The 13,459-nt window shown below is 49.0% G+C and overlaps 1 protein-coding gene across 1 annotated transcript in view; it reads right to left on the bottom strand.

Moving 5' to 3' along the window:
- Window positions 1–3,597: 3,597 nt before the first annotated feature.
- Window positions 3,598–13,459, bottom strand: part of LOC129821818 (protein jagged-1b-like) — a 43,160-nt gene continuing 33,298 nt past the window's right edge. The window contains exons 7-13 of the mRNA XM_055879494.1: window positions 12,755–12,874; window positions 12,453–12,566; window positions 9,704–9,817; window positions 5,868–5,981; window positions 5,542–5,765; window positions 5,306–5,456; window positions 3,598–5,188 (exon numbers count right to left, since the gene is read on the bottom strand). Coding sequence (XP_055735469.1) covers window positions 4,749–5,188; window positions 5,306–5,456; window positions 5,542–5,765; window positions 5,868–5,981; window positions 9,704–9,817; window positions 12,453–12,566; window positions 12,755–12,874 — 1,277 coding nt within the window. The 3' untranslated portion in view covers window positions 3,598–4,748. The remainder of the gene's footprint in view (window positions 5,189–5,305; window positions 5,457–5,541; window positions 5,766–5,867; window positions 5,982–9,703; window positions 9,818–12,452; window positions 12,567–12,754; window positions 12,875–13,459) is intronic.

Here is a 13,459-nt window from a genome sequence, read left to right as displayed (position 1 = left end):
GGCTGCTCATGGCTAGCTGACGGATCTGGCTGCTCATGGCTAGCTGACGGATCTGGCTGCTCATGGCTGGCTGACGGATCTGGCTGCTCATGGCTGGCTGACGGATCTGGCTGCTCATGGCTGGCTGACGGATCTGGCTGCTCATGGCTGGCTGACGGATCTGGCTGCTCATGGCTGGCTGACGGATCTGGCTGCTCATGGCTGGCTGACGGCTCTGGCAGATCCTGTCTGGTTGGCGGCTCTGGCAGATCCTGTCTGGTTGGCGGCTCTGGCAGATCCTGTCTGGTTGGCGGCTCTGGCAGATCCTGTCTGGTTGGCGGCTCTGGCAGATCCTGTCTGGTTGGCGGCTCTGGCAGATCCTGTCTGACGGACGGCTCTAGCGGCTCCTGTCTGGCTGGCGGCTCTAGCGGCTCCTGTCTGGCGGACGGCTCAGTGGGCTCATGGCAGACGGGCGGCTTTGCAGGCTCATGGCAGACGGGCGGCTTTGCAGGCTCATTGCAGACGGATGGCTCAGATGGCGCTGGGGAGACGGATGGCTCAGATGGCGCTGGGGAGACGGATGGCTCAGATGGCGCTGGGGAGACGGGCAGTTCAGTCATTGCTGTGCAGACGGCAGACTCCTGCCGGCTGAGGCGCACTGTAGGCCTGGTGCGTGGTGCCGGGACTGGTGGCACCGGGCTGGGGACACGCATCTCAGGGCTAGTGCGGGGAGCAGGAACAGGGCATACTGGACCCTGGGGACGCACATTAGGCCTAGTGCGTGGGGCCGGAACTGGTGGTACCGGACTGGGGACACGCATCTCAGGGCTAATGCGGGGAGCAGCAACAGGATGCACAGGACTCTGGAGACGCACAAGAGGCTTAGTGCGTGGTGCCGGAATTGGTGATACCGGGCTGGAGACACGCACCATAGGACGAGTGCGTGGAGGAGGAACAGGGCTCTGGAGACACACTGGAAGCCTGTTACGTGGTGTAGGCACTGGTGGCACTGAACTGGGGCGAGGAGGTGGCGCCGGAAATACCGGACCGTGCAGGCGTATTGGCTCCCTTGAGCATTGAGCCTGACCAACCTTACCTGGTTGAATGCTCCCCGTTGCCCGACCAGTGCGGGGAGGTGGAATAACCCGCACCGGGCTATGTAGGCGAACCGGGGACACCATGCGTAAGGCTGGTGCCATGTAAACCGGCCCGAGGAGACGCACTGGTGGCCAGATATGTAGGGCCGGCTTCATGACATCCGGCTCAATACTCAATCTAGCCCTGCCAGTGCGGGGAGGTGGAATAACCCGCACCGGGCTATGCACACGTACAGGAGACACCGTGCGCTCTACTGCGTAACACGGTGTCTGCCCGTACTCTCGCTCTCCACGGTAATTACAGGGAGTAGGCGCAGGTTTCCTACCTGACTTCGCCACTCTCCCTTTAAGCCCCCCCCAAAGAAATTTTTTGGGTTTTCCCGCAGGCTTCCTACCGCTTCGTCGTGCTGCCTCCATTCGCCGGTATCCCTCCTCGCACTGCGCCAGAGAATCCCAGGCGGGCTCCGGCACTCTCCCTGGGTTGATCGCCCACCTGTCGATCTCCTCCCACGTAGTGTAACCCAGATCCTTTGTAGGTTCCTTTTCCTGCCTCCGAGCTAGCTCCTCATATCGCCGCCTCTCTGCTTTCGCTGCCTCCAGCTCAGCTTTGGGGCGGTTATATTCTCCTGGTACCTCCCGGTCTAAAATTTCCTCCCATGTCCATAAATCCTTGTATTGCTCCTGTTGCCGCTGGTCATGCTGCTTGGTCCTATGGTGGGTAATTCTGTCACGATCGTGTGGCGGATTAACGGACCAAAATGCAGCAGTTGGAAAATAAGCCATCTTCTTTTATTATAACACGAAGATGAACACGACACAAAAACACTTTAACAAAACAACAAAATAACAAAACGACCGTGAAGCTACAAACGTTGTGCACAAACATACAGGCTACTAACGTTCTTACATAGACAATTACCCACAATCAATGAGAGCCTATGGCTACCCTAAATAAGGCTCCCAATCAGAGACAACCGAAATCAGCTGTCTCTAATTGGGAACTCATTCAGGTAACCATAGACTCTCCTAGATAACTAACCAACATAGACAACTCTAGACATATACACTCAACACAAAACCATCTACTACACCCCATAACCCCTTTACCAAATAAACACCCAAAACCAACAAAACATAAACATTCCCCATGTCACACCCTGACCTAACTAAAATAATAAAGAAAACAAAGAATAATAAGGCCAGGGCGTGACACATGATTAGAACTAAAACCATGAGGAAACTTGTAGGAAACGTGATCATTTCAACATCACTCGTTTCAAGCACTCTAAAGCTAATTTCTGACAAGAATATCGAGAGGCCAGAACAAACACTGCAGGTTTACAACAGCTGCTGGTCTCTGGTTCCTCAAAATAGTTCTGGAGGAACTGGTAGAAACATTGAAACCACCCTCTGTGATTTTAACCTTGACCCCCAGTTCATGGATTCAAAGCTGCAGGGGCATACATACAGGCATCCAAGAGACGCCAAGTGAACAAACGCACACTCGAGTACCATTGGACTTAACAGCCAATAGGATACATCACCATAAATGGAATGTATAATATATACCCTGCATTAGTATGATGGCAAAATCAATGGATGATAAATGAACAAGGAACTTGAAACTTTGTACAATGAGGAACTTCGACCCTCTCTGTATGTATGGTTGATGATGGGTGGGTTATGGAGTCATCCTGAGCTGCACAGCAGGTGTGAAGAGGTCTCTGCAATGCAGTGATTTTGTGTGTGTGTGTGTGTGTGTGTGTGTGTGTGTGTGTGTGTGTGTGTGTGTGTGTGTGTGTGTGTGTGTGTGTGTGTGTGTGTGTGTGTGTGGGGTAGAAACTCTATTTCCTACATTTCCTTGTGGCCAGGGTGGGGACGGGAAGCCCATGGTCATTTCCACCCTTTAGCCTGTCTGAGAAGGGCAAAGGTCACATTCGTCATAGCCATAAGCCTGCTCACTCTAACTGCTGTGACCTCTCACTTTCTCTCTCTCACAACACACGCATATACATATAAATCACATATTCATTCTGACTGTATTGTGAAACCACTTACAGTATCTCTTGCTCTCTATCATAAAGGTACAGGGACACACACACTAAGAAAGTCCCTCACAGGCAATTAAATCATTTTGGGATATCAAAGCCGGTCAGGTGTTATATCCTTAGTTTTTCCTGGCACAATTACAATCGCTCAGTGTGTGCATGAGTGGTTGTGTTAGGTTTGAGTGATTGCTGTGGGGTTGTGTATGTGTGTGTTGCGTGATCTGGTGACACAGTCATGGTTACAGCCATGCTCTCCATGATGGAATATCCTTTCTGGACTCCCAGTACTGGTGGAATAGAATGGCTCTACCAGCCATGGAACTGCATGACCCATTCAACGACTTGAAAATGTCTTTCCTTCCTACCTCCCTTGATGAACTCACTGATCTACCGCGACGGGATTGTTGAAAGCTATCTATTCACCTATCCATTTGTGTTGGATCTGAGACACAAATAACACCGCGACACAAACATGGATTTGGAAGGTAAATGCACTTTAATTACGATCCACACCTGCTGGCAGCCCCAGACGAATGGAAGGAGAGAGAGGACAAATAGAGCGAAGTAAAACAGCGACATTCAGAGAAAAACCACAGTACAAAAAAAAAACAATACCAATATGTACAACATATATACAACAGAGCTATTTTACACATAGGTATAAAAAAACATTTGACATCTTCGACAACTGCAGTGTGTTACAGAGACGGCACAGGCATCAGTGTCATGTTTTAACTCAGTTCTCTCATGGTTCAAATGGATTGGGGTCAGGCTCTACTCTCTTGTCTGACCTTTCCCTCTTTATTTATCTAAAGCTTGCATTCATTGATTCTTTTTTGCTCTTTTGTTGCTCCTTCAGTCATTTTCTCTCTCTCCTGGCAACAGGCATGACGGTCTGTAATGCTTATCACACACACACACCTCGCACTGACACGCGTACACACATCTCGCACTGACACACGCAGACACAAAGACACACACACACACAATAATTATACCACCGTTTATCCTTCAATAATGAATGTGGAAATGGACTGATTGGAATTAAAACCACTTTGCCCTTCCCTCCCATCCCCTGTCAGTTGCCTTCCGGCCCAGGTGGCCACAGTGCAGGTCTACAGTCTACGTAGCGGTCCAGTTACAGATATCACTAGCAGGCCATCTAGGCCTTCCAGGGCAACCAGGGCAGTGGGGTGCCTACAGAGGGACATTAACACCTGGGGAATGGCTCAAATGGCTCCTCACAGCTGTTCCCATAAAACACAGAGACACTCAGACACAAGCCAGACTCTAACTCAAGGCCAACCCTCATAAGATTAGCTCCGGGGTCAGCAGGTCAGAAGTGCATGATGTCATAAGTCGGAGGTTAAAGTTCACCGCCATGCTGTTTCTTGATAATCTGCTCAGCTACCCCGTAGGCCCAGCATTCTACACCAACAATATGTGCTATGTAGCAGATGACAATCTCAGCTCACAAAAGATGAGGAGTCAACTCAGAGAGGGATGGGTCGGGTGAGGTCATCACCACCACCTATCACCAATGCAGCATGGCACAGCGCTGGGGTCCAGGGCCAGGCAGAGAGAAGTGGGCGCAAAATAATAAAAGCCTCTGACAGTTCAAAGGTCACACCTCCAGTTCCTGATTGTCTGAGTAGTGGAAGCGGTTGAGCTTCTCCCTCTCCAGGTTGGAGATGTCCTGTTTGGCGGCGGGGGTTGAGGGTTTGAGTGCAGGGGAGAGTTGTGAGTGGGCCGGGGAGGGGGGCAGAGTGAGCTCGATCTCCTCGCAGCAGCACGGTACAGGGACAGGGGTGTGGGCGGTGGTGTTGGGGGTGAGAGGGGGCAGGAGGGGCGCGGGGCGGTCTAGGTTTCGGACGAGGGTGACAAACTCCCTCTGGTTGTTGATGCCCTCCTCCTGGGGCCCGCCCTGCGTCTTTTTCCGTCGTCGGTGGAGACGGGAAAGGAAGAGGGCGCAAGCTGCACAGCCGCACGCCATTAGTAACGCTGACACACCCACCAACACCATGTAGAGATTGACCCCTCCACGAGCTGGGTCTGACATGGCACCTAGTGGGACACAGAGAGAAATAAAGAGAGAGAGGGAGACACGTTAGTTAGTTAGTTAACAAACATACCTGTACACACATATAATGTGAAAAAAAATCTCATCCCACTACGCCTCACCTGGACAGTGTTGGCCATGACAGGGGTCCTTAAGGCTTGTGCACTCGTTACCATAGTAACCCTCGGGGCAGGCACACATGTACCCCCCCTCGGTGCTCCGACAGGGCACCCCCTGCTGGCATGGGTTGGGATTGCACAGATCCACCACCACCTGGACAATATGAACAAGAACAAAATATGTGAGGAGGATACAGAAAACCAATGGGAAGATGACGAATCTGAGAATGGAGTCTGACCTCGCAGTACGTCCCTGAGTAGCCGATCGGACAGCTACACAGCTCCTCCCTGCCCTCCTGGTCCACACACTGGCCTCCGTGCTGACAGGGGGTGCTATCACAGGGACTGGGGCCAGTCTGGCAGTGCTTCCCAGAGAAACCAAGCACACACAGGCAGCGTGAGCCTGACACAGAGTCCTCACAGTGACCTCCGTTTAGACACAACCCCTGGCAACTGCTGTTCCCTACAGAACAGAGAGACACATAGATCAGCACACTCAATCACATAGACACACACACACACACACACACACACCATCTTTCTCCATCCTTGACCTTATACTCACTGATGTCACAGTTTGGCCCCGCCCAGCCTGGCAGGCAATCACACAGGTATCCACCAATCAGATTACGGCAGGAGCGGGCATGGACACACACACCCATGTCACACTCGTTGGTGTCTGTGGAGCGAGATGGGAAGTAGAGAGAGAACACATCAATAAAATCACTGGTGGAGTCTCAGGACAATTTTTTAGCTTGCGCCAATTTAAAGCAGCAGTCCTTTTGTAAGAGCCTGGCATAACTCACATCTACACGGTCATATATACAGAGAGCAATACACCTTTTAAAAAAGAGAAATAACAAAAATGACAGAGGCTGTGGTAGCTGAAATGTTAGCCCAATAAAGCTAAATTAAGCCAGAGGCTGTGTGTGTGTGTGTTCGTGCATGTGTGCGTGCGCGTGTCTCTGTCTGTGTCTCTGTCTGTGTCTCTGTCTGTGTGTGTCTGTGTGTGGGCGTCTTATCTAGAGGTCGACCGATTATGATTTTTCAACGCCGATACCGATTATTGGAGGACCAAAAAAAGCCGATACCGACTAATCAGACAATTTCTTTATTTTGTAATAATGACAATTACAACAATACTGAATGAACACTTATTTTAACTTAATATAATACATCAATAAAATCAATTTAGCCTCAAATAAATAATGAAACATGTTCAATTTGGTTTAAATAATGCAAAAACAAAGTGTTGGAGAAGAAAGTAAAAGTGCAATCTGTGCCATGTAAAAAAGCTAACGTTGAATTTCCTTGCTCAGAACATGAGAACATATGAAAGCTGGTGGTTCCTTTTAACATGAGTCTTCAATATTCCCAGATAAGAAGTTTTAGGTTGTAGTTATTATAGGAATTATAGGACTATTTCTCTCTATACCATTTGTATTTCATATACCTTTGACTATTGGATGTTCTTATAGGCACTTTAGTATTGCCAGTGTAACAGTATAGCTTCCGTCCCTCTCCTCGCCCCTACCTGGGCTCGAACCAGGAACACATCGACAACAGCCACCCTCGAAGCATCGTTACCCATCGCTCCACAAAAGCCGCGGCCCTTGCAGAGCAAGGGGAACAACTACCCCAAGTCCCAGAGCGAGTGACGTCACCGATTGAAACGCTATTAGCTCGCACCCCGCTAACTAGCTAGCCATTTCACATCGGTTACACCAGCCTAATCTCAGGAGTTGATAGGCTTGAAGTCATAAACAGCTCAATGCTTGAAGCATTGCGAAGAGCTGCTGGCAAAATGCTGTTTGAATGAATGCGTACGAGCCTGCTGCTGCCTACCATCGCTCAGTCAGACTGCTCTATCAAATATCAAATCATAGACTTAATTATAACATAATAACACACAGAAATACGAGCCTTTGGTCATTAATATGGTCGAATCCGGAAACTATAATTTCGAAAACAAAACGTTTATTCTTTCAGTGAAATACGGAACCGTTCCGTATTTTATCTAACGGGTGGCATCCCTAAGTCTAAATATTGCTGTTACATTGCACAACCTTCAATGTTATGTCATAATTATGTACAATTCTGGCAAATTAATTACGGTCTTTGTTAGGAATAAATGGACTTCACAGAGTTCGCAACGAGCCAGGCGGCCCAAACTGCTGCATATACCCGGACGGCTTGCACGGAGCGCAAGAGAAGTGACACAATTTCCCTAATTATAAGAAATTCATGTTAGCAGGCAATATTACCAAATTATGCAGGTTTAAAAAATATGTACTTGTGTATTAATTTTAAAGAAAGGCATTGTTTTTTATGGTTAGGTTTGGTGCAACGACAGTTCATCACCCGTTTGCAGAAGTAGGCTGTGATTCGATGAGAAATTAACAGGCACCGCATCGATTATATGCAATGCAGGACACGCTAGATAAACTAGTAATATCATCAACCATGTGTAGTTAACTAGTGATTATGTGAAGATTGATTGTTTTTTATAAGTTTAATGCAAGCTAGCAACATACCTTGGCTTCTTGCTGCCTTCGCGTAACAGGTAGTCAGCCTGCCACGCAGGCTCCTCGTGGAGTGCAATGTAAGGCAGGTGGTTAGAGCGTTGGACTAGAAACCGGAAGGTTGCAAAAACGAATCCCCGAGTGACAAGGTAAAAATCTGTTGTTCTGCCCCTGAACAAGGCAGTTAACCCACCGTTCCTAGGCCGTCATTGAAAATAAGAATGTGTTCTTAACTGACTTGCCTAGTTAAATAAAGGTGTAAAAAAAATATTTAAAAAATAATTATAATTAAAAAACATCGGCCAAATCGGTGTCCAAAAATACCGCTTTCCGATTGTTATGAAAACTTGAAATCGACCTCTAGTCTCATCTCCTACACGAGACCCCGGGGAGCTGAACCACTTCCGGCGTAGCTATAGAAGCAATAGTGTCTCTGTCACCTCCTCCACCATACTCCAGAGTGTTGGTGCTGAGAGAGACCCCTCAGGGTGGTCTCTCATAGCGGGGGAGGGGGAGGGGGGGAATGAGGGTGTGACACAGTCAATTAGGAGACAGGAAGCAGTCAGGTAATTAAAACCCTGCTGCTGTCAGACCCATAAGGATTCACCACCAGGGGTGAGAAAGAGCAGAGAGACCGGGAGTGTTGACCTCTGTAGGAACAGCCTGAAGGCAGGGGAAGAGCAGAGAGACCGGGGAGCGTTGACCTCTGTAGGAACAGCCCGAAGGCAAGGGAAGAGCAGAGAGACCGGGGAGCGTTGACCTCTGTAGGAACAGCCCGAAGACAAGGGAAGAGCAGAGAGACCGGGGAGCGTTGACCTCTGTAGGAACAGCCTGAAGACAAGGGAAGAGCAGAGAGACCGGGGAGCGTTGACCTCTGTAGGAACAGCCTGAAGACAAGGGAAGAGCAGAGAGACCGGGGAGCGTTGACCTCTGTAGGAACAGCCTGAAGGCAAGGGAAAAGCAGAGAGACCGGGGAGCGTTGACCTCTGTAAGAACAGCCTGAAGGCAGGGGATTCTCACTGACCCACACAGTGAAGACTGGGAAGGGCTCAGAGACAGAGAGAGAACTATGGAAACGTATATTCTCTGTGTGTGTACTGAGTCTGTTTTTCCCAGATGGAGGGTCAGGATTTTTGGGAACCTATCCTGTGGGTCAGAGCTAAAGCCTGGGCTGTGGTGTGTGCGTGTGCTGAGTGCAAACAAGTTAAATGTGAGCAATGTACTGCACGCTATGAAGTGGAACTGTAGGTGATTATCAGGTGTCAGGGTGACATATCACTACAACACAGAGGGATATAAGGAGACTGTCATCCCGAACTATGTCTTCAATTATTATGTTTAAATATAACCTTTATTTAACTAGGCAAGTCAGTTAAGAACAAATTCTTAATTACATAGACGGCCTACCGGGGAACAGTGGGTTAACTGCCTTGTTCGGGAGCAGAATGACAGATTTTTACCTTGTCAGCTCGGGGATTCAATCTAGCAACCTTTTGGTTACTGGTCCAACGCTCTAACCACGAGGCTACATGCCACGGACACTATGAGCCCCCATCCTCTGTGTGTGTGTGTGTGTGTGTGTGTGTGCGTGCGTGCGTGCGTGCGTGCACGTGCTCGTTTAACTTGATTTGATACAAAGCCTCTACTGAAGTATCATCTGTCATTAGAACTAATATGCATCAGGGCTTTGGGGAATTTCTTCTGAATATGAGAGTGCTTGGGGGGTAATGGACACAGTGTAACATTGTGCGCATACTGAGTTTGATCTGGTGACTGGATTCTCTAGCTTGAAGTGCTTTGTGCGGATATACCGACGTATCTATACAGAAGAGATTTCTCTTGTAGGTTACTAGTGTTCCATAGCGTCCATCTCACTGACCTAGTCGGCAGGTTCTGCCAGTCCAGCCGGGGGGGCAGAGGCACTGGAACCTCTCCGGAGACTCCTGGCACGTTGCTCCACGCCCACACGGTTTTGAGTCACACTGCCGCACCACTGAAAGGAGACAGAAATCATTTCCTCAACCAGTTAAATCATTTGATTATACGGCCAACAATAAAAGAACCAGTGGGCAATGAACATGAATCAACCAAACAACCAAACAATTTATCAACCAACCAATTGTCAAGTCTGCGTGTTCAACGTGATTCGTACTTACCTTTATTTTCTAGAAATGTTTTTCCTATTATTGCTTGTTTTATGTGGTTGTTTCAGCGTTCTTATTTGCACGCATAACGAGTCGTTCTAGATTGGAGTGTCTGCTAAAAAATGACTAGAATATAAATGTAAAAATGTCTGTGCAGTTGTACGTTGCGTGTGTTAGCGACACATGTGCATGTGTGAGTGTGTGTGTTAGCGATACATGTGCATGTGTGTGTGTGTGTGTTAGCGATACATGTGCATGTGTGAGTGTGTGTGTGTGTGTGCTCCTAGATGTTCTGTCGGTGTGCAAATGCTCCTGCGGGCCGGGTTTTCATTCCCCTATTCTCTTGCTCTGGTTCCTGAGCAAACACTGATAAATAAAATCATCTGCCGCACATTGTTCACACCTCACCGGATCTCCTAAGCTCGCTTTCCCATCCAGAGATAGACGGATAGGGGAGCGAGAGATAGGGAAAGAGAGAGAGAAAGAGGGGAGAGGAAGGAGCAGCCACGCCTCGTTCCACTACTCTGGAGAGGAATTCAAAAACAGAGAAAAAGGGGAGACAAATATAGAGAGAATGGGTAGAAAGCAGAGGCTGGGAAGGAGGAAGTGAGAGAGAAAGAGAGCGGTAGGTCGGGTGAACCCATAGGCTAACATGGCATATTTGTACAGTACGGCAGTCATCGTTTCTCCATGCACAGCCACTGTAAGCGCACATTTCTCATCTGTCAGCCCCTCTCTCGTAACCTTTCCAATTGACCTAACCCTACAGTCATACCAGTTTCAATGGTCCTGACCCCAGCCCTGCACAGTAACCCAATTCAAAGCCACCGCAGCGCAGGGGGAAAGTCAATAACAAACAAAGTACCCTCTAATTAATGTTCAATATATAAATCACGTCGAAAAACAGAGCCGTGTTGTGGTTCCCGACATCCATGCCCTAAAACTCGAAACGATAGTCTGTCCCCCAGAGTGTGTGTGTGTGTGTGTGTGTGTGTGTGTGTGTGTGTGTGTGTGTGTGTGTGTGTGTGTGTGTGTGTGTGTGTGTGTGTGTGTGTGTGTGACTTCATGCTCCCACCCAGTGACAAACAGTAGATAGATAGTTCAACCATGTTGTCAACAAACGCTGCGTAAATAATAGCATTCTAATTGGTATCACAACTGCAATGTAATTGCCTTGAGAATTTTCATTTCAACATGGTGTCCATTCAGAGAGAGAGGGAGAGAGAGAGAGAGGGAGAGAGAGGGAGAGAGCGACAGAGAGACAGAGAGAGAGAGAGAGAGAGCGACAGACAGGCTAAATTGCCTTCTTTCTTTGAGCACAGCCAGACTCTCATACTTTCCCACACACTTTAAAGGAAAATAAGCAGCGATACAGACAGGGAGGGAGGGAGAGAGGGAGGGAGGGAGAGAGGGAGGGAGGGAGGGAGGGAGGGAGGGAGAGAGGGAGGGAGGGAGGGAGGGAGGGAGGGAGGGAGGGAGGGAGAGGGAGGGAGACATAGAGTACATATGGACCCCTCCCCCCTTCCCATTTGTGACTCGGGGCTACGGTTCCCCTCTGTCCTCACCGAGGGAAGGAGATCACCTGTGACACCGTCACTCACCATAGTGAACAAACATGGGGGTGAAACGAGAGACAGTGGAACACTGCATGTTTATCCAGACATCTCTTAGATACCCAGACGTAAAATGAATCATCTGCTTAATGGCAAATATTATATTATTATTATACATGATTATATTATCGTACGCTGTGCGACTGCTTCACACACACACATAAACACACACACACACGAGAGAGATCTTCGAATCAGAGGCAGGACCAGAGTGGCACTGTAATCCACCTAAACATTTGTGACCTCAATGCCCCCCCCCCCTCCCGTAATGATGAAGTGGAACATTCTCCAAGCTGTGTGGGCCCCTGTTAACTTGTGGGAAGAAGGGGGAAGGCAGACAGGGGTCATTGGTATTCTAACGAAAGACCAAGCGCCCATCTTACCTTAAATGCTTAAGCCTGTTAGCTAATTGGCTATGTGAGAATCTCTGGCGAAGGTCAAAATACATCCCCTCCGCTCCTCATTTACCCTAAACACACCCCATGTTAACATGTGCAGCTTAGCAAGCTCTACCTGTTTTGAAGGGACACGGACAGGGACACACACATACTAGACTCACAGAATGGGTCCTGGGTGCCGTGACTGTGCTGATGTGGGCTACTTATGTGAGTCACACACTAACACGCTCAGGGAAGAGCTCTCTCTCTTTCTCTGACACACATAACAACTGGGGGGGGGGGGGGGCATGGACGACCCCATGTTGTTCATGTGTTTGTGGTGTAATGAATTATATCTGCATCTGATTACTGCGTTGTTTGTGTTCTGTGTAAATTAGTCTCATCCTGGACACTGATTAGAATCTGGGCATTGGCTCTGCTCCAATCACAACCAATCCCGGGTAATCTCAGCCGTGCTGATTGGCGCTAATTACCGTCTGCGCAGGTGTGTCCGGTCCAGTTGTCCGCACAGACACAGCTGAAACCTGACGGGTCCTCCGCACAGGTGGCCCCGTTCACACAGGGGGAGGAGAGGCACGCATGCTCCACTGAGGAACGGCAGGAGAGAGGGAGAGACGGGGGAAGGGAGAAGGAGAGAGAGAGAGAAGTCAAACTCAAAAGCAAGGCAAATTCAATCATGAATCTGGTCGCTAACTGCCCATGTGCTAGAAGTTCATTCATGCTGATATTATTCTCAGAATTCTATGCAGAAATACTGCCGCAGTAACGAACTCACCGATATCACAGTTGCGCCCGCGGAAGCCCTCTTGGCACTCACACTGGTACTCGTTAGGCTCTGTGTTGGAACAGGTGCCCCCGTTCTTACAGGGCTGGTGGGTACCGCAGTAGTTCAGATCTGAGAGGTAAAGGGAGGTGGGGGAGATGGCAAGGGGGGGAGAGAGAGGCAGCGAGAAAGAGTGGGAATGGGTAGAGTGGAGGGGGAGAGGGGTGGGAAGAGAAGGAGGGATGGAGGGATGACAAGAAAGAGAAAAAAGAAGGGAGAGAGAGAAAATGTTACATGGCAGTTGAAATGGTAAGAAGAGTGACAGAGAGGGAACGGGGGGAGGAAGAGGGAGAACAAAATAAAATTATTTCTCTCCACTCTATATCTTTTCCCGTGTCCTTGATCCGTCTGGTCTCAGAAGCACAGAGCGGCAATGCTACATTAGTGTGAACACGCACGCACGCACGCACGCACGCACGCACGCACACACACACACACACACACACACACACACACACACACACACACACAGAACAAGGCGTTTTGCGGCAGTCGACACCGAGGCGTCCTCATAAAAAACATAACATAAAACTGATAAAAAGAGAAGGCACACACACACACACACACACACATACACTCCCCCCAGAGTGAGTGAGTGAGTGAATCCAGGTCGGTGTGGTGTGGTACAGGAGAGAAGCTGCCTGCCTGGGGCCTGTG

The sequence above is a fragment of the Salvelinus fontinalis genome, chromosome 24, assembly GCF_029448725.1.
Source record: "Salvelinus fontinalis isolate EN_2023a chromosome 24, ASM2944872v1, whole genome shotgun sequence".
Classification (NCBI taxonomy): domain Eukaryota; kingdom Metazoa; phylum Chordata; class Actinopteri; order Salmoniformes; family Salmonidae; genus Salvelinus; species Salvelinus fontinalis.
Note: the sequence above shows the minus strand (reverse complement) of the source record. Positions and strands in the feature narration are given on the sequence as shown.